Below are 27,588 nucleotides of genomic sequence, written 5' to 3'. Positions count from 1 at the left end.
AACTGTAAACAAACTAGTATCGCCCAGCAACCTTAAATCCTAGGCAACTACAGTACTTTAGTGAGTACGAAGTGTAAAATGAATTGTGTAGGGCAGAGACAGGGCCCAGGCTTACCTTACGATGTTCCCTCAAGATCTAGCTAGCCTACGTAGCCCCCAGGAGACGCATAAACCACCAGGGCACCGCAAATGACACAGGGATACACAGGGAAAGGAGTTTTAGGGCTGGGCGGCCGACGAGTCCTCGGTAAATGTATATTGATCCGCGCGCCGCTCGCCTGCCACCTAGCGGGTCCCTTCTGCACCTTCCTTTATCTCCCTCGGCTGTCTGTCTCCACCGTCTCTTCCTATTTCCTCTCTTCCTTCCTCCTCCTTGTTCTACAGTTACAGCCAGTTAAATTGCAGTGAAAATGGCCACTAAAACGGTGATATTTGACAAACTTCCTTCACACATCCTCTCCCAGACTGCTTTTAGGTTTGTTGTCCCTCGCGTGATTTCTGTCACCAGTTACATTTTTCAAGTATATATCCTGTTTCTTTGCTCTCCTGTTAGTGTCATTTTTCTTGTTTCTTCCTCACGTCATACTGATATAAGGAAGAGCGTTTTTTTCTTTCATTTAATTCATAATAACTTTAACTCAGTCGCTTCTAGACTTCGACAGATCAGCCACTTCGCCTAAAACTATATTCCAAAATCACTCCCCGGGCTCAAGCATGTCTCTCTCTTAGAACCCTTGTTTGAAATTTCATGAATCAAGTGCAGCATCGTACCCATCACCCTAATCTAGTCTCTCTCTCTCTCTCTCTCTCTCTCTCTCTCTCTCTCTCTCTCTCTCTCTCACACACACACACACACACACACACACACACACACACACACACACACACGAGTCCAAATCTCAAGTAATTTTTGCCCATAAGGAACATAGAAAATAAGTCTAGCTGCGTCTGTTTGTATGTAAATTTAGTTAGTGAGTAAATTGAAGGAAATTAATAAGCAAGTGGGACTGTTATTGTATATTGGGAAGGATGAGACAAGGATAGCTAGAGATGAATATTTTAAGGTAGTAGAAGAGAGAAGGAAAGTGTACAAAGGAGAAGAGTTAAGAAAAGAGGAGAGGTAAGAAAAAGGGAGACAAAAAGAGCAGGAAAGAGAGGTAGAGAGTGAAAGGAGAGTAGAGAGCTAATTGTAGTCTATATCAACAGCTAAACGGTGGTATGAGATGGTCCATGCTGAGGTGGAGGGGGAGTACCCGCCGTAACCCACACCATCAGACTTACGCAGGGTCACCAGAAAGGTAGGGCGGCGTTCGAACGTCTCATGGCCAGAGGAGGCTGGTCTGAGGAAGGAGGAAAAAGGAGACGAGGGTTAGAGGAAAAAAATCATTCGGTTACAGGGATGCAAAATGAATCGCGTGCAACGGGACACCGCGAAATTGCTCCCACTGTCCTTACTTGGAGTCCCAGAGCTGCGTGGCCATCTCCCTGAAGACGCCGTACTCCCGCGGGCTGGCGTCGGGCGAGGAGAAGATGTTGGAAGACGCTGGGGCATCTTGGAAGTATTCTTTCCCTGTTAAGTCGTCTTTCCATGTCGCCTTGGTGTATGCATCTGTGTATGTGTTTGGGCTGGTTAGTAGTAGTAGTAGTAGTAGTATTGTAGTAGTAGTAGTAGTAGTAGTAGTAGTAGTAGCAATAATAATAATAATAATTATAATAATAACGACAACAACAACAACAATAATAATAATGATAATAATAATAATAATAATAATAATAATAATAATAATAATAACAATAATAATAACGATGAGGGCGACATTGCAGGTGGGTAACTAACCTGTGTAGAGGTGGAAGGTGTCGCCCTCGGAGTAGAAGGACACCCTGGCGTTGTTGAGGCGGGTGTACTCCCCCGTCACCTCCTCCACCTCACTCAGATCCACCACCAACGCCCCACCTGCATTGCCCAACACCTGTAGGGTAAAGAGATGAAGAGAGATTAGTCTATCTATCTATCTATAGCCCGACGCCCTAATCCCGCAAAGGGTGGCCGCAGACAAAACGCCTCCAAGTCACTCTGTCACCCATTTGACTCCCCTCCCCCCAACTCACCCCCCCCTCCCTCATATACCTCTCAACTCCATCCCTCCACCTCATCCTCGGTCTACCCCTCCCTCTCCCTCCCTCCACTTCACCTACATACACCCTCTTAGTCAGTCTTTCATTCTCCATTCTCTCCACATGTCCAAACCACCTCAGTGTATTTCTCCTAATCTTTTCAACCACATCCACATCTACCCCACAACGTTCCTTCACTTCTTCATTCGTCAACCTGTCCCTCCACGTCACTCCACATGCTCCTCTCAAGTAACTCATTTCCACTGCTCTCACTCTTGACTTGTTCCCCTCTTGCAATGTCCACGCCTCGCTTCCATACGTCAGGGTAGGGATCACAATACCATCATGCAGTGACTTCTTAACTTCCATACTCACCTCCCTATTTCTCATGACTGCTTTCAGTGTACCAACAACCTTTCTTCCCTGCTGTACCCTTTCACGTACTTCATCCCCCAAAGTTCCATCCTTACTCATCACACTACCCAAGTACTTGAATGCACTCACATTCTCCATATCCTCACCATCCAACCTCACTGCACACTCTGTGACTGCTACTATTACTATCGTTCTACTACTACTACTACTACTAATGATGATGATACTGTAGTAATAATAATAATAATAATAATAGTAACGACGATGACAACAATAAATACAAAAATAATAATTAATAAATAATTATAATAATAGTAATAATAATAATAATAATAAAAGTAATAATAATAATAATAATAATAATAATAATAATAATAAACTAAAATGGATAAGAAACATTAGAAACCTTTCAACCTTACATATATCTCCATGACCACAATCCCCACAAACCACCTCAACACCACACGTATGCCCAGAGAGAGAGAGAGAGAGAGAGGGAGGAAGGGAGGGAGCGCACACAATCCAATCTCCATCCAAAACCACGCATGTTTATGATCTAGTACTGCATAATCCATCCCTATCCAACCCAGTGTATGCACCTAAAATTTGTATGTTATTTACGGTGAGTGTGGCGGTATCTGAACGATTTAAAAATGAATCAGAAAGGGAAAAATAATGAGTGCTAAATAAATCGCTTAGGAAGAGGTGTTAGGGAGCTTCCTTAACCGACGAGAATTCGGGTCCCGGTAAAGTGTTCACAAAATATAGTCATCTCATAGTGACGCAGGTAACATAACAACATAATATTTGCGTGTGGTATACCAAATAAATACGCAAGGAAATGGTACAAGAAAGACCCTATATGAAAGGAATGTAGCTTAATGTGCGGCATAAGGAGGTGGGGATGGGAAGTTTTATTATGCAGAGAGGTTGTAAAGTGGCTGATCTCGTGCCGGCATCATCGGTACTGGTCCACACTGACGCCGACCGATTGTTTCCTTCGTTTAAATTCGCCTTCGCTAATCCGATATACGAGACTGAATTCTACTTTAAAAATCTACTACCCAAACATACATTATCCAACAGTATAATAATGCCCCTCCCTGTAAAACAATTAACTCTAAGCCCTTTTCCACCCCGTTTGGGATACATGGCGTCTGGCAATGAATGAATGAATGATAATCCAACACGCCATAGAATCGTTTTCGTTAGATGCAAAGCTAGATATCTCACGTCCCCCGCGCCAAAATTACAATCTGTCAACTGTGTGATGTGCGGACGTGAGGTAACCAGGGGAGGGAAGCCGGCAGAGTATGTTTTGCTGCTTGCGTGGGTGGCGTCTTTCCGTGTCCCGCTTGTTCATGCGGGCTATTCACGGCGCTGCGACCGTTTATTTGCGTCCATTTGCGTGTGTGTGCGTCGCTGGAGTTGCTGAGAAGTTGGAGGGACATGGAGGCGTCTGGTGCAGCGTGTCGGTGGTGATAATTACGGTAAGAAGTGAGACTATGTTGACGCGGACCATGTACAGGATTTTTCAGGAGTACAAGGCAGAGGAATTAATGTCCCCCCCCCTCTCTTTTTTTCCCATTAAGCATCTAACACTGATAACAACAGTGCTTAAAACTCATTTATATGGTAACGTAACAATATGTGGTGTTTATTTGAACCAGTACCAACAGACAAGTATATACGAATGTTACTGCAAATACCATCTAAGCAAGCCCCCTATGTCTCTTATTTTAACTTTTTCGTGCAAGTTACCTACAGTACATTAATATATTATGCTGAAGTGATGATGCTTAAGTGCTGAGTGAAAGTGGAGGTAGTCTACGAAAGAGTGAAGTGCACATAAACCCCCTCCCCATCTCCACCCTCCTGTGAACGGGCCTGTGCATGTTTTCGTTCTTGTAGTGTGTGTATCTAAGAATCTCTCTCTCTCTCTCTCTCTCTCTCTCTCTCTCTCTCTCTCTCTCTCTCTCTCTGTTTTCTTCATAATTTTGTTTTTGCATATAAATGTTCACAGATTTCTTTCGTTGTCGTTGGTTTTGTTATATCCCATACCTTAGTAACGTTGTCGCGTTAAAAAGGGCTCACTACAGTATACCTTAAAAATATGACAGATGGGTATGTGGATAGGTAGGTAGGTAAGTAGGTAGGTGGGTAGGTAGGTAGGCAGGTAGGTAGATGGGTGGGTAAGTGGGTAATTGCGTGGTGAGTGGGAAGCAATGTAAACGGAGGAGTTAGTTGGTAAGTAGGTGTGTAGAAAGGTATGTGGGTTGGTAAGTAGATAGCTAATAAGTAAGTAGGTAAAGAGGTATGTGGGTTAGTTGGTAGGTAAGTAGGTAGCTAATTAGCAGGTAGGTAGGTATGTGGGTAGGTAGGTAGGTAAGAAAGTAATGACAGTATTCAGCTTAAGTTCAAAGATTTGTGCCGACATTACTAACACATGATCGGCTTCTTCGCCCTCTCTCAAACCTCACACAACACCTTACACTAACACCACAGCACTACCACAACACCACAATACAACACCACAAAATACCAGAACACCACAACACAACACCATAATACCAGAACACCTTACAATAACACCACAACACACCACAACACCCACCGTGGCCTGGCCGGTTGGGTCGATGTGGATAGCAGTGTTTTCATCCAATCCCACGCCCTTCCCGCCAAACTTGGTGTCCAGGATGAGTTCAATCAGCCTGTGGGAGGAAGGGTGAGTCTGTGAGGAAGTGGTGATGAGTCTGTGCGGTAGGAATGAGTTAGATGAGGGCTAAATTTGATGAGTTTGATGAGCGTGTTGAGTCAGAGATGAGTCAGATGAATATTTTTGATGAATTTAAATAGTCAGTGAGTCAAAGATGAGTCATATGAATAATTATGATGAACTTGATGAGTCTGTGAGGCAGGATGAGTTAGATAGGGACTGATTTGGATGAGTATGGTGAGTGTGTGAGTGAGGGGTTAATTTGGTGAGTTTGGGGGATGGTGTGGGTATTGAGAAGAAGAATTTTGATAAGATTAGTGAGTCTGTGAGTATGAGGGATGAGTCTGTGGGAGGTATAGTGAATGTGTGGAATGTGGGGATAGGTGAATTTGATGAGTGAGTGAGGATAGGTAAAGAATGAGTGTCTTGAGTGAGTGGGTGAGTTTGATGAATGGGTGAAGGATGAATGTACTGAGTGTGTGGGTGAGTTAGAGGAGTGTGTGGGCGAAGGGTGAGTTTGATGAGTCTGTGCAGGCAGGGTGAGTCTATTGTGCTTCTGAGTGTGCGTGTGTTGAGTCTTGCGTGATGAGTGTGTGGGCTGAGGGTGACTTTTGATGTATGTGATGGCAGCGTGAGTTTGTCTGTGTGTGGGTAAGATGAGTATGTGGAGGAATGAGTGTGGTACTGCCTACTTCCAAACTGACACCAGCTGCCAACATCTCAGTTCCGTCAACTAGCAGTACTCACAATCATTACCAACACTTCCCACTACAAACACCCACTATTGGCACTACCACCACCCACTGTTGTCACTATAAACATTACTACCAACACCCCTCCGCTACCACCAACACTATCGCCACCCACCACTACCATCACTACCACCACCATCATTACCAACACCCACAACTAGCACCACCCACCGTTACCAACACCCACTACCAACACCCACCCTTACCAACACACACCACTGCCAACACCCACCATTACCACCACCCTCCTTACCACCACCCACCACCAACCTCCAAGGTTTACCAACACCCACAGCGACCAGCTCTACTACCAACACCCTCCCTGCCCCCTCTACTACCAACACCCTCTCTGCCAACACCCACCTGCCCTCACGTCCACGCTCCGAGAAGTGTGTGTCAACGATGTAGTCCTGAAGCAGCCCCAGTCCCCCTAGCTCGTCGTAGCAGAGGTCATCGGGGTAGTCAGGATTGTAGCCCCCGGGGTAGGCACCGTACCTGGGGGGTCATAGGAGCTCAAGGAGGAGGAGAAGAAGGAGGAGGAGGAGGAGGAGGAGAAGAAGGAGGAGGAGGAGGAGGAGGAGCTGAGGGGAGTGGGTGTAAGATGAAAAAAGAGATGAGAAGTGAAGAGGGAGATAGGGAGGGGAAAGAAGAATGATTATGAGAGAGAGAGAGAGAGAGAGAGAGAGAGAGAGAGAGAGAGAGAGAATCAGGGGGAGGGTGAATAAGCACTGAACACATGCCATTCCTATATAATTCTTAGTATTGAGCACACCACATATCAACACCCATACCTCACTCTCTCTCTCTTTGACACGTACACACACACACACACACACACACACACACACACACACTCACCTCAACGCCTGGTGTGATAGTCCCCTCCTCGGTCTCACACACACACACACACACACACACACTCTGTCTCTCACCTCAACGTCAGGTATGATAGTCCCCCCTCACACACAAACAGTGGTAACGTTCTCGCTTGCCAACTGGTGGACGTGAGTTCGTGCCTCGCTCAGGTTGCGAAAAGTTTCACTGACGAAGTGGGTGGTTACTGTTCCCCTTGAGCAAGGGGACGTGTGTGAAGGTCACAGCCTTGCCCTTAGATCGGACTATATGAGCTCTCAGCTCCCTTCCGGGAGGGTAAAAAGCTGACGATCACGACCATCAAGTGATCCTGACCGACCCGGTGAATTACACACACACACACACACACACACACACACACACACACACACACACACACACACACACACACACACTCACCTCAACGCCTGGTAGGACAGTCCCCCCTCAATCATGGGGCCGGACCCCTGGCACGCCGCCCCAGCGCTGCTGACGCTCACCACCCCGCCCCCCGCCTCCATGGCACGGATAGCAGAGAGGCCCAGGGTATCTGTGGTAGGGTAGGGCAGAGTAGGGTAGGGTAAGGTGCGGTAGGGTAGGGCAGGGTAGGGTAAGGTAGGGTAAAGTAGGGTAGGGTGTGGTGGGTTAGTGTGGGATAGGGTAGGGTAGGGCAGGGTAGGGAATGGTGGGGTAGGGTAGGGTAGGGTAGGGTGGGGTGCGGTAAGGTAGGATAGGGTGTGGTGGGTTATTGTAGGATAGGGTAGGGTGGGGTGCGGTAGGGTAGGGCAGGGTAGGGTAAGGTAGGGTAAGGTAGGATAAGGTGTGGTGGGTTAGTGTAGGATAGGGTAGGGTGGGGTGCGGTAGGGTAGGGCAGGGTAGAGTAAGGTAGGGTAAGGTAGGATAGGGTGTGGTGGGTTAGTGTAGGATAGGGTAGGGTGGGATGCGGTAGGGTAGGGTAGGGTGGGGTGTGATAGGATAGGGTATGGTGGGATAGTATGAGATAGGGTAGGGTGGGTAAGGTAGGGTAGAGTAAGGTGGGTAGGGTAAGGTAGGGTAGAGTAGGGTAAGGTGGGAATGAGACAGAGTTGTATCAAGCAGGGCAGGGTATGGTAGGGTGGGGTAGGGTAGGATGGGTAAGGTGGGAAGGGTAGGGTAGGGTATATTTTAAATGCTGTTCACATACACAATCAAGATAAGTTATTCTGTCTACCATCAAGTGAAAAATGGGATACCAAACCCTCATCATGCGTTCCTCTGTTCATACCACATCACAACCACCTCAAGTACCTGCCAGTCTCTTAGCATTATCAGGTACCATATTTTAGCTTTCTCACACGCACTTACTAGCAATATAAATCCACCTTTTCTTTGCATACAACACCTCCTCCCTCCTTCAAACTCACTAACATATGCCCGTTTTATCACTGCAATATAAATCCACCTTTTTTCTGCATACAGCCCCTCTTCCCTCCTTCAAATACCCACATATGCCCTTTCCACCACCGCAATATATATCTTCTTTTTTTCTGCATACAGCGCTTCCTCCCTCCCTCAAACTCGCCCTCATATACCCGTTTCATCACTCTCTATCCATCCATTCTCTCTCCAGATGACTGTATTATCCAAGTACACTCTCTTCTACCTCACTATTTCAGTATTTCCCTGTTCTCCATCTTTCGCGGATCACTTTGTTTATTACCCTGGCACTCCACATACATTCCTTAACAGTGTCATTTCTATTTCTCGATTTTTTAACATTTCCACTGCTCTTATGCCCGTCTTTTCTCATGCCCTACAATCTCACATCCCTGTTTCAATGTAGGAAGAAATTATTACACTCTAGTTTTAATCAGTTCAGTGTGATGGTCCTGATTTTTCTGACTCATAGCCTTTTTCCACTCACACTTATCTCATATTGATGTTAGTGAAGGATAGGACCGCTCCAGTGTGGGTGAGATGCAGTGTTTACGTCTTGCTCTCTCCTCTTAAGGGCTAGGAGGCTGTTCCTTTATAGAGAACTACCGAGTGTGGAAGCATTTAGCACTTCAGGAGGAGATAACCTTGCTTACGTCAGCCATAGTTACTCTTGAGCGTGATGGAAGGTACGATTCAGACAGTGACTAAAGAAAATTTTTGTAGTGGTAGGTATGTGTGTGAAGTGGACGGGGGGAAGAGGGAGGGGGAGACCGAGGATGAGGTGGAGGGATGGAGTTGAGAGGTATATGAGGGAGGGGGGGAGTGAGTTGGGGGGCAGGGCAGTCAAATGGTGGGTGACAGAGCGACTTGGAGGCGTTTTTGTCTGCGGCCACCCTTTGCGGGATTAGGGCATCGGGCTATAGATAGATAGATAGATAGATAGGGGAATAAGATACGAAATTCAAACCTAAAGTGAGCTAACATTGGTAAAAGTCTTCGAGATCCCCTAAAGCTACCTGACCCGACCTGGACTGACCTGTGCCGTCCGATCGCCGCCACGCTGTCATGATCCGCGCCTGGTCACCCCCTCCGAAGAAGAGACCCGACTGACCCATCACCAGGTCGTAAATCTGGAGGGACAAGCCAGGTCACCACAAAAACAGGTCACGGTTTGATTTTTCTAACTCTGCTCAAAACTGCCACCTCTCCATCTTGAATGCTTGGCTGTAGCATTAGATTGACCCTAGTATGTAATGCTAGTCACGAAGAAGTTCTCTGGAAAGCGTGTTCATCCTTAATTTTGTCATATTCCGGCATTGAGCTACGGGGAGGGAGGGCACTGCAAAAGGAAGAGAATTTTCGCTTCCTTAAAGTGAGAAAAAAGAAAAAAAGATACTGTAGATGTTCACAGAGTTATCCAGCCTTGCACCTCATCTCGTAACTCACATACCGCCTTTACAAACAGATTACGATAAATTCTAGATCTACATAACACTTTTCCTAGACCCTAGATATTGAGAAAAACCTATTATAAGGCATACTGAGGTGAAATTCAAACTGTTTTAATTAGGTGAGAAAGTTTGGGGAAATTCGAAGGTTAATCAGCCTTTTTCTGCACTCCAAAAATTTTCCCTTACTCAAAATATATAAATAAAATAAATAAATAAATAAAATTATCCTCTACTAGCCTGGGTAATAATTGCAACCCCAAGATTATCTAAACGTGAACCCATGGACTGCAGGCCGAAGTTGCCCATCTCCCCGAATTCACCATCCTTCGCTTGGTGGATAGGGAGGGTATTGAGGGACATTAAACAGGGTAGCTCCTCAGCCACGTCATATCAGTGCCACCACGTGAAGGCGCCCCTCTCTCTCTCTCTCTCTCTCTCTCTCTCTCTCTGAACATGTTAGCTTAAGTTCGTTTTATTTATCTCAGACTTTTATTAAGTTTAGGATATACTCTCTCTCTCTCTCTCTCTCTCTCTCTCTCTCTCTCTCTCTTCCTACCAACCTATTTATCCATCTACCTACCTTCCTACGTACCTACCTATCTGTCTATCTGCCTACTTACCTACCTACCTACCTACCTAACTACCTGCCTACTTACCTGCCTGTCTACCTTCCTACCTATCTACCTTTTTTACTCTGTCTACCTACCTACATACCTACCTAACCTACCTGCCTATCTATTTATCTATCTTCCTACTTACCTATCTATCTACTTACCTACCTATCTCCTTTTTTTTTTTTTACTGACCTCCTGCGTGTCTGCATTACCACTGGTCTCGGTAACGGGTATCCAAGTAGCCGTGGCAGCCCCGTAGGTGTTGACGAAGAGGTCCTGATAGAAAAGGGCCGAGTCGAGAGGGTCTGCTGACGAGGTGGTGATGATACCAATGTTGGCCACCCCTACCCCGCCCTGGTGGAGAAATGGAGAAGGATGGAGAGGATGGGGGAGGGGTTGGAGAGAAGGCGAAGAGGTGGAGAGGAATGGGGAGGTTGGGGAAGGGCTTAGAGAGAAGATGGAGAGGTGGAGATTGGTGGAGAGAGTAGATTGGTGGAGCGAAGATGGGGGGGTGGACAGACGATGGAGAGCTGGGGACAAGATGGAAAGATGGAGAGATAGAAGGTGAGAGGAGATGGAGAGGGTGGAATGAAGATGGAGGTGGAGAGGATAGGGAAGGGTTGGAGAGAAGATGGAGAGGTGGAGAGAGGAGGGAGATTGGTGGAGGGTAGATGGAGGGGGTTCGAGAGAAGATGGAGAGGAGGAGAGGATAGAGAGGAGGTTGGAAAGGAGGAGAGGGGCGGAGGGAAGAAGGAATAAAAGAGTCTGGTTAGGGAGTGGAGGGAGAGTGGAAGAGGCTGGGTAGGGAGTGGAGGGAGAGTGGAAGAGGCTGGGAAGGGAGTGGATAGTAGTGGAAGGGAGAAACAGATAATGGCTAAGGGAGTGGAGCGTAGTGGAAGGAAATGACACTAATTTTAGGGTAACTCAGAGCCAGGTTAATAATCTTACTCACTGCTCGGTCAGGTCTTACTCACTGGCAGGTCAACGGTCATACTCACGGCCAGGTCCACAATCTTGCCATACACAGCCTGGTTATCGTCTGCCAGGGCGCCCCCAGCCAGAACCAGGTCCCCCGCCCCGCCCCGCACCACCACCCCCAGCACACACACCGCCACCACAAACACACGGACGCCACGCATGCTGTACGGCGGTGTTAGATTAGGTTAGGTTAGGTCAGGTTAGGATAGGATAGGTTATATTAGGTAAGATTAGGGTAGGGAAAAATAGATAAGTTTGGTTAGGACGTGTTAATATGTGCTGTTTTTTTTTTAAGTTGAAGTTTGTTTTGCATGTTCCGGAAGACTGTGCTGTGTAACCTAAGACTGTCCCAGGGCTGTGTATGATTGTGTTGCATTGCTGTGTAAGACTGTGAGTTGCATTTTAAGTGGCACTTGAATTTTCGTGGCATCTTCTTCTTAGCTATATATTCCTTCGATTACAATTCATTATCCTCTTGTGTGTAATTAATGCAAACTACAGTATATCGAAATTAATGTTAAGGTGTAGTAAGCAAAATGAATCGCTTAGAATCAGGAACTAAGAAGCCTTCCAGAACACGAGCCTACGTTTCAGTGTTGTAATAGAGAAAGGGTTAAGTAAAGAGGACGATAGCAAGAGGAAAAGACTTACTTAAGAAAGGAGAGAGTCAGTACCACCACTACTAGGCACACGCACACAGACAAATACTAGTGTTTATATAGGGAAGGGGGAAGGGAGGGGGGAAGGGGAAGGGGGAATGGGAGAGGGAGGAAAGTACATAGATATTGGGGGTTGGGGAGGAGGAAAGGGTGCTGCTGTTGTTGTTGTTTGGTCCCAGGCTCATATCCAGTGGGCTGCAGGTTGAAGTTGTTTTTCACGCACACACACACACACACACACACACACACACACACACACACACACGAGAGAGAGAGACGCGAACCTGGATTGACCCCGAGGGAGACAAGTGAGTAAAAGAAATTGAGGAAGTAAGGAGGATAGGGCCTTATAAGAAAGGGGAAACAAGACCAATGAGAGTCAAGTTTACATCAGAAAGTGTAATAAATGAGATACTTAAAGTGACCTGGAAATTAGGCAAAGAGGCGGGGATGGAAAATATTATAATAAGAAAAGATCTGAATGAAGAAGAAAGAGAAGTTTTAAAATCATTAAAGGAAGAAGTAAAGGAAAAAAATGATAAGAGGACAGAGGAAGAATGTAATACTTTTTTTTGGAGAGTATTGGATATGAAAGTAAGGAAATGGTATTTAAGGAAACAGAAGTGAGGGAAACTAGGGGGGATGGTTGTGAAAGATTAGAAGTTGAGGAAGTGGTACGGACAGAGAGTAGGAGAGAAGAGGGTATTAAAAATGTCAAAAATAATTTGAAGGTGATATATACTAATGTTGATGGTTTCATATCGACAAGGATCGAAATTAATGATTTCTTGAGAGAACATGAACCTGATGTCATGTGCTTTGTAGAGACCAAATTAAGAGAAGATATTGATGTTCATTTGGGAGATGGTAAATACAAACTGTGGAGAAAAGACAGAAAAGAAAAAAAGGGAGGAGGAGTGATGATAGCAGTGAAGAACAACATAAATGTAGATATTGTGGAAATGGGAGAAGGCAGGGTTGAAGTGATATATATGAAATTAGAAACTGGAGAGAATGTTAAGAGAGATATGGCGGTAGTGTATGTTCCCCCAAAGACGAGAGCATGGAAGGATGACGAATACCATGAGATGTTGTCAGATATGGCTAGCTACTTGCAAAAAATAATTGAGAAAAGCAATAATATAATTTTGGTGGGTGACTTTAATTGTAAAGAGGTGAACTGGGAGGAATGGTACTCGGGAGGAGGCGAGGATTCGTGGGGCACTATGTTATTAAATATAATAATGAATAATGTGATGACGCAATGAGTCAAAGAAGAGACACGGTTTCGAGGTGAGGACACACCAGCAAGGTTAGATTTACTGTTCACCAAAGAACCCGATGTAATAGAATCATTGGAATATCTCTGTCCTTTGGGAAAAAGTGATCACGTGGTCATTGAGTTCCAGATGTTAATAGGAAACGTCGGGCCAAGAGACGAGCTTCATAGACAGGGAGGATACAACTTTGGGAAAGCAAATTTTACAGGATTGAGAAACTTTTTTGAAAATGCGGATTGGAGAAAATTCAGAGAAACAAGAGAGATACAGAGGAAGTGGGATATCTTTCTAGACCTCTATAATTTGGGAGTGGAAAAATTTGTACCAAGAGTAAGAGAGAAAGAAAACAGGAAAAAGGAGTGGTTTAATAGAAGGTGTATGATAGCAAAAAAAGAGAGAGATAAGGCGTGGAACAATTGGAGAAAGAGAGGTAACGACAGAACAAAGGAAGAATATAAAAGAACAAGAAATGAATACACAAGAATACGTAGAGAAGAAGAAAGGAATTTTGAAAAAGGTATAATTGACAAATGCAAGGATGAACCCAAACTGTTTTATAGATTTGTTAATGGCAAACTGAAACAAAAGAGAGGAATCACCAAACTGAAAGTAGAAGGAGAGGTCTTTAAGGATGCGGCAATGCAAGCAGAAATAATGAACAAACGTTTCCAGTCAGTTTTCACTAAAGAAAAGGAGCTTGTGGGAGGGGAGGGAGTGATCAGAAATGTTCCGGTGATGAAAGATATAAAAGTGGAGGTACAGGAAGTGTATAAATTACTGGAAACTCAAGATGAAAGCCCCAGGACCTGATGGAATTTCTAATTGGGTACTGAAGGAATGCAGAGAACAACTGGCGGATAAAATTCACAGCTTAATCGTATGCTCACTGGATGAGGGGAAAGTGCCAAAAGAATGGAAGAGGGCAAATGTGGTACCAATTTACAAGGGAGGAAACAGGGAAGAACCCCTGAATTATAGACCAGTGTCTCTAACCAGCATGGTCGCAAAATTGTGTGAGAGAATCCTGAAAGACAGATGGATAAAATATCTGGAAGAAATTAATATTTTGGCTGAATGTCAGTTTGGATTCAGAAGTGGAAGGTCATGTGTTTCTAACTTGTTGAGCTTTTACTCAAGAACGATTGATGTGGTACAGGAGAGAGATGGTTGGGTGGATTGTGTGTACTTAGACTTAGAGAAGGCCTTTGACAAGGTACCTCATAAGAGACTAATGTGGAAACTAGAATATATAGGAGGACTTAAGGGGAAACTTCTGGAATGGATGAGAGACTTTTTGAGAGACAGACAAATGAGGACAGTAATAAAGGAAAAGATGTCTGGATGGAGGGAAGTAACAAGTGGAGTCCCTCAAGGCTCAGTGTTGGCGCCAGTAATGTTCCTGATTTACGTAAATGATATGGTAGATGGAGTGAACAGTTATGCAAGTCTGTTTGCTGATGATGTAAAGATCTTGAGGAAGATAGAGGTTGAGGAGGATTGTAAAATACTGCAGGAGGATTTGGATAGGATACACAATTGGAGCCGGACGTGTGAAATGAAATTTAATGTAAAGAAATGTAAAATATTGGAAATGGGTAAAAGTACCAGGAGACCATCACTGAATTATTTTTTGGGTAATGAATTAATCACAAAAAGGAGAGAAGAGAAAGATTTGGGAGTGCTGGTCCAAGATAGTTTGTCACCAGAAAAGCACATTAACAAGATAGTTGGAGAGACTTATAAACTCTTGACTAACATAAGAGTAGTATTTCATTATATGGATGAGGAAATGATGAAAAAATTGATAGTGGCCATGATCCGCCCCAGGTTAGAATATGCAGCGGTAGTGTGGTCCCCACACAAAAAGAAAGATATAAACAAGATTGAGAGAATACAAAGAACAGCAACCAAGATGGTCCCCAGTCTGACAGACCTGTCATACAGAGAGAGGCTGGAAAAACTGGATTTGCCTTCGTTAGAGGAAAGGAGAAAGAGGGGAGACATGATTGCGGTGTTCAGGACCATGGTGGGAGTAGATAAAATTGACAAAGAAGATCTGTTTGTATGGGATAAGAGAGCAACAAGAGGACACGGAATGAAATTGAAAAAGTCAAGCTGCTTGAAGGATATCAAGAAATATAGCTTTCCTTACAGAAGTATAGACTTATGGAATAGCCTGGACAAAGAGATCGTCCAGTCTAAAAACTTAAACGAGTTTAAAGCTAAATTCGACTTACTGAGAAACAGCGACGGAAACCCACGAGCATAGTACATTCCGTGTATATCACAATTAGGTATATTAGGTAAATACTTAAATATTTGGAACGACTTAGACAAAGAGGTGATGCATGAGAAAAACATTCATGTGTGTAAAGGTAGACTTGATAAATGTGGATATGGAGACAGGACAACACGAGCATTGCTCAATTCCTGTTTACTACAAATAGGTAAATACAAATAGGTAATACACACACACACACACACACACACACACACACACACACACACACACACACACACACACACACACACACACACACACAAAGGAAGGCTCTCTCTCACCCACCAATCCCTCCGATTAATTTTTACTTGGGGTGTCTCCTGATTGATCGCTTATGGATTGTTCCGGGTATTTAGCATAATGGCAGGAACGTAAACAATGAATCGATACGAGAGAAAACAAACTAAAAGATTATTGAACTTTCCTTACTTTAGTGGACGAGTATGCTGACAGGAAAAAGAAAGAACACAGTGCGGTATAGAAAAATTGTCTAAATCTTATTTATAATGGGATTAATTATAGTCTGAAATAGAATGAGGAGTGGCAGGTTTGGAAGGAAAAAAATGGGATAGTGAGAGGAAGTAGGGAGTAAAGAAGAGAGGCATGGAGGGGTAGAGGAAAGGTAGTGAGGTAGGGAGAAGGAAGGAAGGAGGAGAGAATGGAGAAAGAGAGGAGGGGAAAGGAAGGGTAGGAGGGAGGGAAGAGATGAAGGAGTGAGGAAGGGGAAGGAGAGGAGGAGAAAGGAACGAGGAGGAGAGGAATGGGAAAGAAGGAATAGGGCGAGGGAATGAAAGAGTAGAGAAGGGGAAGGAGGGGGAAGGGAGTTATGCAGGAGTACACAATTAGACTAAACACCTTGCAGGTCTCAGATGATAGTGCAAGAAGTAATGGGAGTGGGGCGTGGGAGGGAGTTAAGAGTGGAGGGGGTGGGGACTGGTGGGGTGGAGGTAAGGGTGAGAGGTGGGGGCAGGGTGAGGAGTGAAGGGGGTGAGCGTGGGGATGAGAGGTGGGGGCTGAAGTAAAATAGGTTTATCACACACCACACCTCAGCTTCCCAGGCGATGTGATGAGCAACGATGATCTTTTCTTTCCCCCTTTCCCCCTCCCTTGTTACCTATCTCTCCCTATCCCTCCTCCTATCTCTTACCCTCCCTCATCTCCTCAACTATTTCTTACCTTCTTATCCTCCTCCTTTCTTCACAATTATCTTCCCCATCCCAGCATCCATCTGTTCTCCCGTCTCATTTCTTAGCTCTCTGTTACTATCCCCGCGTCTGTCTCTTACCTTCCTATATCTCACCTTTCTCAACTATCCTCATCCCTTTATCTATATCTTGTCTTCCATCTTAAATATCTCCCACCATACCTACACCCATCCCTTGTCTGACTTCTCAACTGTCTCTCCATCTCTTACCTTGTCTGCCAGCTCTTCAACTATCTCCCCCACTCCTACACCCATCTCTTATCCTCTGATCCCCCTCGTTTCCCAACTATCTCTTCCATCCCTACACTTATATCTTACCTTCTCATCCCTCTCCCTTGTCCTCTATTCCTGTCATCCCTACACCGGTGCTTCAGGGGGTGGGATGCATAGCGTGTGTGTTTGCTGATCATCTGGGCCTGGAATTAAACACAACTGGGAGAGACATTTAAATCGACGTAATAATATGTTAGTACAAGTATTTTCATTTTTTCCCTCCTTCTACAGCTTTCCTCCATGACTCTTCCATTTCAAAACACTCATTGTAGCAGAGTTCATTGATATATACACACTTAAATACCTCTCAACTAACGCAATGGGATGAGACAAGCTATTTCTTACACCGACAGCTGGTAATTCTCTCACCCCTCCAACCAGATGCATGACCCGGGTTGCATGACGCGCGAAGTTTTGTTTTAGACTGTCTCATTGATTGTGTAATGTCCTCTCTCACAAATCTGACTGAACTAAAATACCATGACGATTACACATCCTTATCAGCCACTAGACGTGCTAATTTCTTGTCTATCTGAGGTCTAAAGGCCTGACACGTTCGGCGCGGCGCTACCGCGGCTCATGATGGGCAAGCTTACGGAACAAACTTGCGCGAGATGTATGGACAAACATATATGTATTTATGATTACACACATACAAAATAAATGAGTGAAATTGGCTTTTTACAATCGATAATATTTTTGAATTTATCAGAGTCTTGTGGAAGTCCATCAACAACTATAAATGTGCAAAATATCTGTTCTCTTCAGGCACGGATTTCGGGAGGGGGGTCGGAGAGGGAAGGGATTGAAAGCTACACACACACACACACACACACACACACACACACACACACACACACACACACACACACACACACACACACACACACACAAAAACACACACACACACACACACACACACACACACACACACACACACACACACACACACACACACACACACACACACACACACACACACACACACACACACACACACACACACACACACACACACACACACACACACACACACACACACACACACACACACACACACACACACACACACACACACACACACACACACACACACACACACACACACACACACACACACACACACACACACACACACACACACACACACACACACACACACACACACACACACACACACACACACACACACACACACACACACACACACACACACACACACACACACACACACACACACACACACACACACACACACACACACACACACACACACACACACACACACACACACACACACACACACACACACACACACACACACACACACACACACACACACACACACACACACACACACACACACACACACACACACACACACACACACACACACACACACACACACACACACACACACACACACACACACACACACACACACACACACACACACACACACACACACACACACACACACACACACACACACACACACACACACACACACACACACACACACACACACACACACACACACACACACACACACACACACACACACACACACACACACACACACACACACACACACACACACACACACACACACACACACACACACACACACACACACACACACACACACACACACACACACACACACACACACACACACACACACACACACACACACACACACACACACACACACACACACACACACACACACACACACACACACACACACACACACACACACACACACACACACACACACACACACACACACACACACACACACACACACACACACACACACACACACACACACACACACACACACACACACACACACACACACACACACACACACACACACACACACACACACAATCAGTCAATCAAGGTCATGGTACCGAAAAAGTATAATCCTTGCACCAGAACGTATAACGCCATTCATGAGCAAGTCACTCTTCATTCCTCCAAGCCTACCCTAACCTTACCTGCCATACCCTACCCTACCCTACCCTACCCTACCCTACCGCACCCTACCCTACCCTACCCTAACCCAGCCCAATCCAACCTAACCTACTCTATTCTTCCCTACCCTACCCTAACCCAACCCAAGCCAGCTCAAACCAACCTAACCTAACCTAACCCAACTTCACCTAAATGTGTGGACTTCAGCGTAGCCACTACCCTCTACGTTCCCAAAGAGCTGAAAAGAAAAAAAAAGTCCTTGATGATAAAACAGTGCACAAGTAATGATGAAATAGTGTACAAGTGATCTGAACAACACCTGGTTATTCACATCGTATGGATAAAGTGTTACCAATGAGTTTTATTTAATACTCAAGCTACTATGACTCACTTAGATGAATTACTTGACGGTGGCAGCTGATAAAGAGCAGTGGAGATGTTTTGACCGTGAGATGCTGTTTGGTTGTCATATTTAGACTCTTTCTCGCTGGTAAAAGAAGCACCCTAACTCCTATCGCTTGGCGATTTATTTTCAGAACTACCCATTAACATCCTCTTTTTTCTTCTTCTTTTTGACCCCAATATATTTTAATGTCGACATAGGTGGCATGAATAACACAAGAATATAGTAACGGACCTAAGCCAAATATAAATCGCTAAGGAAGAGGTGTTAGGGAGCTTCCTTAACAGACGAGAATACCGCCCTCAGACCCCAATAAATTAAAAGGTTAATATATATTCAAATTCCTTCCACATTTATTTTTCGACAGGCTAAATATGCAGTGTAAGTAACTATGATTCTTTATAAATATGGCTGTTACCCTTGTTACTGACGGTATTTATAATTCTGTTTTTTTTTTTTATTATTATTATTATTTCTCTTCTCTTTACTGGATTTTATCTCGTGACACCGATGATGATGATGATGATGATGAGGAGGAGGAGGAGAAGGAGGAGGAGGAGGAGGAGGGGGAGGATTGATGATGATGGTGATGATGATGATGATGAGAAGGAGGAGGAGAAGGAGGAGGAGGGGGAGGATTGATGATGATGGTGATGATGATGATGGCGATGATGATGATGATGATGATGATGGCGATGATGATGAGGAGGAGAAGGAGGAGGAGACGGAGGAGACGGAGGAGGAGGGGAGGATTGTTGATGATGATGATGATGATGATGATGATGAGGAGGAGGAGGAGGAGGATTGATAATTAATGATGACTGTGATGATGATGTTGATGATGATGGCGATGATGATGATGATGATGATGATGATGATGATGATGATGATGATGATGATGATGAGGAGGAGGAGGAGGAGGAAGAGGAGGAGGAGAACATGATGATGATAATGATGATGATGATGAGATGGAGGAGGAGGATTGATAATTAATGGTGATTGTGATGGTGATGATGATGATGATGACGATGATGAATAGGCCTCGCATTTTAGATGAAATGATAAGGTACAGTGCTGAATGCCATAATCATTTCTAGTATTATTAGCTGATGGAGGGTAAATTTTTATTCTCATAGGTATCATAATTATTAACATGTTTTTATATCACTGTGGGACCCCCGTTTAAGTACTTGCAAGTTTATATCAATAATTCTTCATGGCTCACCCTATTGATTTGGCGTCATGCTCACCATTTTCTCTAGTTTCCTTAGCCCACCATGTCATCCTGCTATTTACTCTATTCCTAGAGCCACTTTCTCCACCCCTTTCTTATGTACTTCCGTGTAAGCCCATTTTTTTTTTTTTTATGCCGCTTTGTATCATTGCTCTACTGTGTTAATGATACTCTTTCAATCTTTATTTGCCAAATTTGCTTTTCTCGTTCAAGCTTTGCCTTAGCGATATCGTATATAAAAAATAATAAAAATAAACTGAAATATATCACAGCGCCATGAATTGTTCGAATGGAAAGATTTTGCCTACATATTTAGAAAAGGAAGTTTTTTATTAGGGAGATATTTCCTGGCCATTTCTAAATCACGTCGAAATCATTTTTTCTCCCGAGTAAACAACCTTCCTTCGTAACTAGTCTCTTGTATTTGATGGCTTTCAATTTTCCAACTACAAAGAAACACTCACCCCATCAATTCCACTAACATCTCAATTTCCATATTTAAGAACGCTGTATAAACATAAATGAACCTCAGAAATGAAAGTTGCAAGATCCGATAACTTGAAAAAAAAAATGTTGCGTAATACTAAAAATGAGATACTAAAACGCCCCTTATATTTAATTAAATTATTTTTTCATCAGGTAAATTACAATATTAATAATATAACTTCCTTATAATCTGAGCCGAAAAGCAAGAAGCCGAAACTGAAAACACAAAACACCAAACGTAGAAAGTTTGCGACCTGAAGACCATTTTAGACCCTAGAATCAATGGTCTTGAGTTGACTTTGTGCGAAATTCTTCCAAGGTGTATATCAGGATTGAATTTTGAATCCTCTAGATGAGTCAATATCTCGCCAGCAAGGGAGGAGTGAGGTTATTTCTCGGTTTTCGCTGGGTAGCTAAACTCCATAAAGAAGAAGAAGAAGCACGAGGAGGAGGCGGAGAAGGGATTTCCTTTTGTGCGTTAAAATTTGCCTTCCTCTCCACAGCAGCCGCGGGGAGGAAAATGGCTGGTGTTCGTGCGGAGTCTTCCGGGTTTCCAAGGAAGGGCAGGAAAACAGATTACCTTCTAGACCTTTTGCAGTCAGACAGGTGCCAGACCCGCAGTCGCATTTCGCCCGCGTCCGCTGAAATGCGTCGTGTATGTACGTCAAATCTTTATCGATCTTATCTTGTTCTCCATCCATGAATATGAATGTATTTTTGAGCTTGATACAGGCACAATTAATTTTATGAATATAGCTACAACCCAGAGTTTAGGGCCAACTAATAATCCAGAATGTTTAGATGCACGAGTCCACTGTCAAACGGGTGCAACTGTGGCCGACTGGATTATGTAGGAAAAACTACCAGTTACGGTAAACCTTATAGTTAGTGAAAAGCTTGTTGTTTGTTCGTTCTCCACAAAAGGTTCACATCTTCTGGATTTCAAAGCTGTGGAAAGGTGTATTACGATTATGCTCACATGAGCTAGGAGAGCTACTGATGCCGAGGGCGAGGGTAAATCAGGCAACGTGTAGTCATGAACAATTTACAGTCTTACTTACCACAGGCATTGTCAGAAAGGTACTTGTCAAAGACATCAATGAATTACCTGCAGTTGGATGTACTACCATTAAAAGGTGCTTGGCTGTTAAGATGCCACAAAATACTATATGCACAATTTCATGGGCAGAAATACTGTTCCTGATTTAGATCTGGTAGTGGGAGCCAGACCTTTTTTAAAATATGACTGTATGCTTAACTTTAAGAATAATAACATTTTTCCACCTTAATGGAAAAACTTATTTTTAAAGTCTGATGCAGTCGAAGCTGGGTTAAAAATGATGCAGCTGCTGCATAATTTCAGAATCGTACCCAATCAACAAACACCAAAATTAATACGGTATGCTCAGTACTGAACTTTTATGCAGTTCTGAGCACAATAATCTTCTGTAAGCATCCATTGTTAATGCCTTTTTATGTATTTTGTAAGTAAGGAAGTGGGGGGGAGTTTAAATGAACTAACCTAACCTAACCTGGCTTAATCAATCCTAACACTTAATTTTAACACAGATGCTGTAATGGATGGAGTTAGGAACTGGACACCCCCCACTGGTTATTTCTAAGTACTAAAAATTACATCTTCGATGGACGTGTATAGAAGAGGAATTGATTAAAATTGTGTAGATCAAATGGTGAACATAAAATTTTATCTCTTAGGTGTAATTTTGGAATAGTACCCACGGATCAAGCATCTCCCTCTCCCCCCTCAGCTTTTGAGCATGATTTCAGAGCTCATATTTTCTTGTTACTGAATACACTAACATTGTGGGATGCAGGTTGTTTGGCAGACTTAAGGGTGTCTCTGAGTGGATCATTGATTCTCTGATACAACTTGGAATTCCCACAAGACTGTGTGTCCTCCCATGAGTTATTAATGTGCTGGATATTGTAACCAAGAGCTGGAGTATTTTTAACATATGTCTATCTTGAGTGGATGTTTGATCTTTTATACAGCCCGGCATTATCAGCAAAGCATTTCCAAGTCTTTAGAGTAAGGTAGCAAAAAGGAACAAAAGAAACAAGGCGACATGTCAAGAATGTGCTGTACCTCGAGGAACCATTTTACTGCTGTTAGCTCACTTAGTTACTTTCTGTAGTCTGACACTAGATGATTTTGTTCAGATGCTTCTATCTGTTGGAGGGTTAATACACTGGCATCCTACTTCAGGCATGTGAGAATGATGGACCTGTAACCACAACTACAGCTGACGCTGCTACACTGACCTGGCAACACATCATTTCTGAGCGGCCCCAGTAATTTTACCAAGATTCCCACACTGCCAGCAAAGTGCAGAAGAAGAATGATGACACTGGATGGTAGCTGTCTGTCTTTTTAAGATTACTGTAGATCATATTAGAATTCTTATTCACATGTACAGTAAAATTTTAAAATGTGATTGAAGGTGCTGTCTATCCTTTTGGGAATAATAATTTATGAAGTAAAGTCCATATTTTAAGAAAATAAGATAATTTATTTTTTATAGTTGCTAGTCTCTGCCGATAAGAATAACCACATGTATTAATTTTGGCCTAATTTTTCCATGATGAAAGTGACCATTAATTATTAGAGGTGAAATGGTGTTTTTTCTTAATTATGAAAATTCTGAAGCATGACTTTAAAAATGGTGCTGAATTAATATACACTTGAAGCTCCTTGAATGTGAATTCAGTTTGTATATGTCACAGCCATACAGGATTGCCTGATGCAACTTTTTTTTCTCACATGAACATGGTCTGCCCATCTGTCTATCTGTGTGTATTCAGATGCCTTCATACCGTGCTGGAAGAGGGCGGTCACAAACAAATTACCTCCATGTCACCCTGTCTTATCCCATCAGGCAGCCCTGTCCAACTTGTACCTCCATTTCCCCTCATATACCTCTCCATTCCATCCTTCCATCTCATTCTTAGTTCCCCTCTGCCTCCCCGTCCCCTCTCCATCACACTTAGATACTCTCTCTGGTCAGTCTCTCACTCTCCATTCTCTCCATGTGGCCTAACTATCTGCAGGTACTTCCCAGCACACCCATTGCAACAGTACAGTGCTCCTTCACTTCATTTGTCTGTCTGTCTGTCTCTCTCTCTAAACTCCACATGCTCCCTAGGCAATTGATATCAGGAAAAGCTGGGAAAATTAGGATAATCAAACAAGCTGCAGCTTCAAAAACTCATATTCCTTGTATACAATTCAATGGTTTCATGTATTTAAAACATAAAATAATGTCCGGTGAGTAGTTCAGTGATTTAATATAATCCTTACTAATTATTTATTCTTTTACAGTGTATGTGCATTGATGTCCGGGTGAGCTTGGGGTTATACCAGCAATGAAAAGAGCTTATGTAGCATACTACATGCTTTTACTGGTGTAATGGTAATATATATTCTTGTCTAAATGGTTTGTATATGTAGATCAACATTATATGCTGACCTTTTTATCTTTCTTTGCTGTTATTACCTTAAGCTCATGCTTAATACTGTTTCTAGTTTGTTTAGAATATAATTAAAATATGCTGAACCCATTGGTATCAAGTTTTCATGTCGAAAGGTATATTACCGGTATCTTTGCTGTTTCTGAGGTTTCCTTTCAGTGTTATTTATTGACATTTATTATCTTCTATGTTGTTGTTGTCTTTACTTGTGCTAAACATTGTTTTTATTGTGCTTACAAGACAGTAGTGTGCTGAATAATAACTTAAAGTTGTGGTGAAGTGGAAAGGACTGCCTACACAGTGAAGATTTTTTTTTCATATGCAGTCCGTGTTGGTGTAAGGTGTGTTTGCATTGTGGTTCACGAGTATGTGTGCTTGTTCGTTGTAAGAAGGAATGTGTTTGGTGTTGGAGGTGATGGGAACATGGGTCTTGGAGATGCTTGTTAGTGATTCTGTTAAGTGTTTTGTACAGCCAAGAGGGGTCTGTGGAGTGGTTGAGTGTTATTACACAGGCTTTGCAGTTTTTTGTTTTCTTTGCTAAATTTGTTTTTACATTGTTGTTGAACAGTTGAAGCCATGTGATGGTGTCTTGCATATGTGGGAGAGGGTAGTTGTGTTTGAGGCAATTTGTTTTATGAGGTGAGCAGTGTCTGGTGTTCAGTTTAGGTTGTAGTGTCTTCTGTTTCCTCATGGAATATGGTGTATGGCTGCATTAAATGTGATGCTAAGTGTTGTAATGTTCAGTCAGTGTTGATGATGGGTATGCTGTTTAGTGTGTTGAAGTGGTATTCTGTTTCTTCAGCGAATTTTGCAGTCTGCTTGTTGTTTCTGTGTGCGATGTGTGATTTCTATGGTATGGAGTGTATTCTTATGATGATAATGACAAGGAGGTGATCTGAAGGGAGTTGAGTTCAGTCCACCGGGTGATGATGAGTGAAAGTCTGGGCGAACAGAATGCAATGTCTAGGGAGAAAGGGGAGAGGTGTGCATGGTGTGGAATGTAGGTGCATTGTGAGGTATCATTGAGAATGTACTGTACATAGCCTATTGTTGAGTTATAAGGGGGTAAAATTCTAGTGGGCTCTGGTCCCATATCAGTTTTCCTTATAAAATTCCCAAAATTGTGGTATGTCGAGGTGTACGGCCATGTTCTGCTTATTCTCATACTAATACTGCATTCTTACATCCTGTTATTGGTTGTAGAGTTCCTGGCACTTTTATCTTATTGCTGCAGCTTTTCAACTCAACCTTTTGCAATCCAGCATATGAATTTTTCACTTAAGTGTTCAGCTTCACAGTCACTTTGTTCCATTGAATGGCCTTCGTCAGTGTGCCCTGTAGTTCATTCACTTTTAGCACTGTCATAGTATTTTATGTTTTTCATTAATTATTCACTTAATATTTCATTCATCTTTACAGTCACTTTGTTCTGTCTTTGGATAACTTGATTAATATGTGTTCCAATGGATCCACATTTAGTACCATCCAAAGTGTTTCTGTTATGTTTTTACAGACTCACTAAGTTATCTGACAGCCCCTTATCCACTTGTGTAAAGTTCTTTCCTGGACGTCTTGGAAGTAGTGTAATAATTGGTAATTTCCCTAAGTACAGTGCCAACTCTTTAGTTTCTGTTTTCTCCCAGATCAGCATAGTCATACAACTTTCATACCACAAAAACCTTTGTGGCTCTTGCATTCTCTTATACTTTTGCCTTTTCAGTAGCTGCAAAAAGTCTTGCTTTTCCATGCAATTATTCTTCATTCTCTTATACTTTTTAAACTTATGATTGCATTTTTACCCATGAGAAGAGTTGTTTTTCTATCTATCTATCTATTGCCAGACGCCTCAATCCCGTTTGGGGTGGCCACAAACAAATCGCCTCCAAGTCGCCCTGTCCCCCGCCATTTCACTCCCCTGCTCCCAGCTCACACCCCCCTCTCTCATATACTTCTCCACCCCATCCCTCCATCTCATCCTCGGCCTCCCCCTCCCTCTTTCCCCCTCCACCTCACTCACATACACTCTCTTCGTCAGTCTTTCACCCTCCATCCTCTCCACATGGCCAAACCACCTCAGTGTGTTCCTCATAATGCTTCCTATCACATCCACATCAACACCACAACGCTCCTTTATATCCTCATTCGTCAGCCTGTCTCTCCATGTGACTCCACAGGCTCCTCTTAAATAACTCATTTCCACTGCTCTCACTCTTGACTTGTGTCCTTCCAACAACGTCCAAGCTTCACTTCCGTACGTTAGAGTTGGTATCACAATACTGTCATGTAGTAACTTTTTCACTACCATGCTCACTTCCCTGTTTCTTATCACTGCTTTCAAGGAACCAGCAACCTTTCTTCCCTGCTGTACCCTTTCAAGCACTTCACCCTCCAAACCTCCATCCTTACTCATCACACTACCCAAGTACTTAAACGTACTCACATTTTCCAATTCCTCACCATCCAACCTCGCTGTACATTCGCTGACTTCACCTCCCTCAAAGACCATCACTTTACTCTTCCCTACATTCACCTTTAGATTCCGTTTCTTACACACTCTCCCAAACTCATCCACCAAGCCTTGCAGCTCCCCTTCGTCTTCACTCAACAACACAGTATCATCTGCAAACTACAGTACAGGGAGTTTCCAAACACTATCCTCTCTCACCAGGGCCACTCCAACATCCACTACTCTACCTTGTACCTCTTTTATTACCCCATCCATGTACAGATTGAACAACCATGGAGACATGACACATCCTTGTTTCAACCCAACCTTCAAAGAGAAAAATTCACTTAGTTCATCATCCACACGCACTGCAGCCTTCGCACCATCGTACATACTCTTCACAGCATTGAACAACTTCCCATCTACTCCATATATTCTTAACACTTTCCACAATCCTTGTCTATCCACCCTGTCATATGCTTTCTCCAAATCCATGAATGCCGCATACAACTTCTTTCCCTTCTCTAGAAACTTTTCCACTAAAGATCTGAGAATGAATATCTGATCTACACAACCTCTTC

General features: G+C 43.4%; 1 protein-coding gene across 1 annotated transcript; it reads right to left on the bottom strand.

The window, feature by feature from the left end:
- Positions 1-1,183: 1,183 nt before the first annotated feature.
- LOC145404887 (cyanophycinase-like) lies at positions 1,184-11,430 on the bottom strand. The gene is made up of 9 exons (XM_080276387.1): positions 11,290-11,430; positions 10,484-10,645; positions 9,263-9,356; positions 7,231-7,360; positions 6,322-6,453; positions 5,105-5,201; positions 1,838-1,970; positions 1,456-1,609; positions 1,184-1,340 (listed from the first exon to the last, which is right to left on the bottom strand). Exons 1-9 carry the CDS (start codon positions 11,428-11,430, stop codon positions 1,184-1,186), a joined length of 1,200 nt encoding a protein of 399 aa, XP_080132513.1.
- Positions 11,431-27,588: the final 16,158 nt, after the last annotated feature.

Source organism: Coenobita brevimanus, chromosome 65 (genome assembly GCF_032717465.1).
Source record: "Coenobita brevimanus isolate Jiangsu-jjx chromosome 65, ASM3271746v2, whole genome shotgun sequence".
In the NCBI taxonomy this organism is placed as follows: domain Eukaryota; kingdom Metazoa; phylum Arthropoda; class Malacostraca; order Decapoda; family Coenobitidae; genus Coenobita; species Coenobita brevimanus.
The sequence above is the reverse complement of the archived record's forward strand: the minus strand, read 5'-3'. Positions and strand labels throughout refer to the sequence as shown.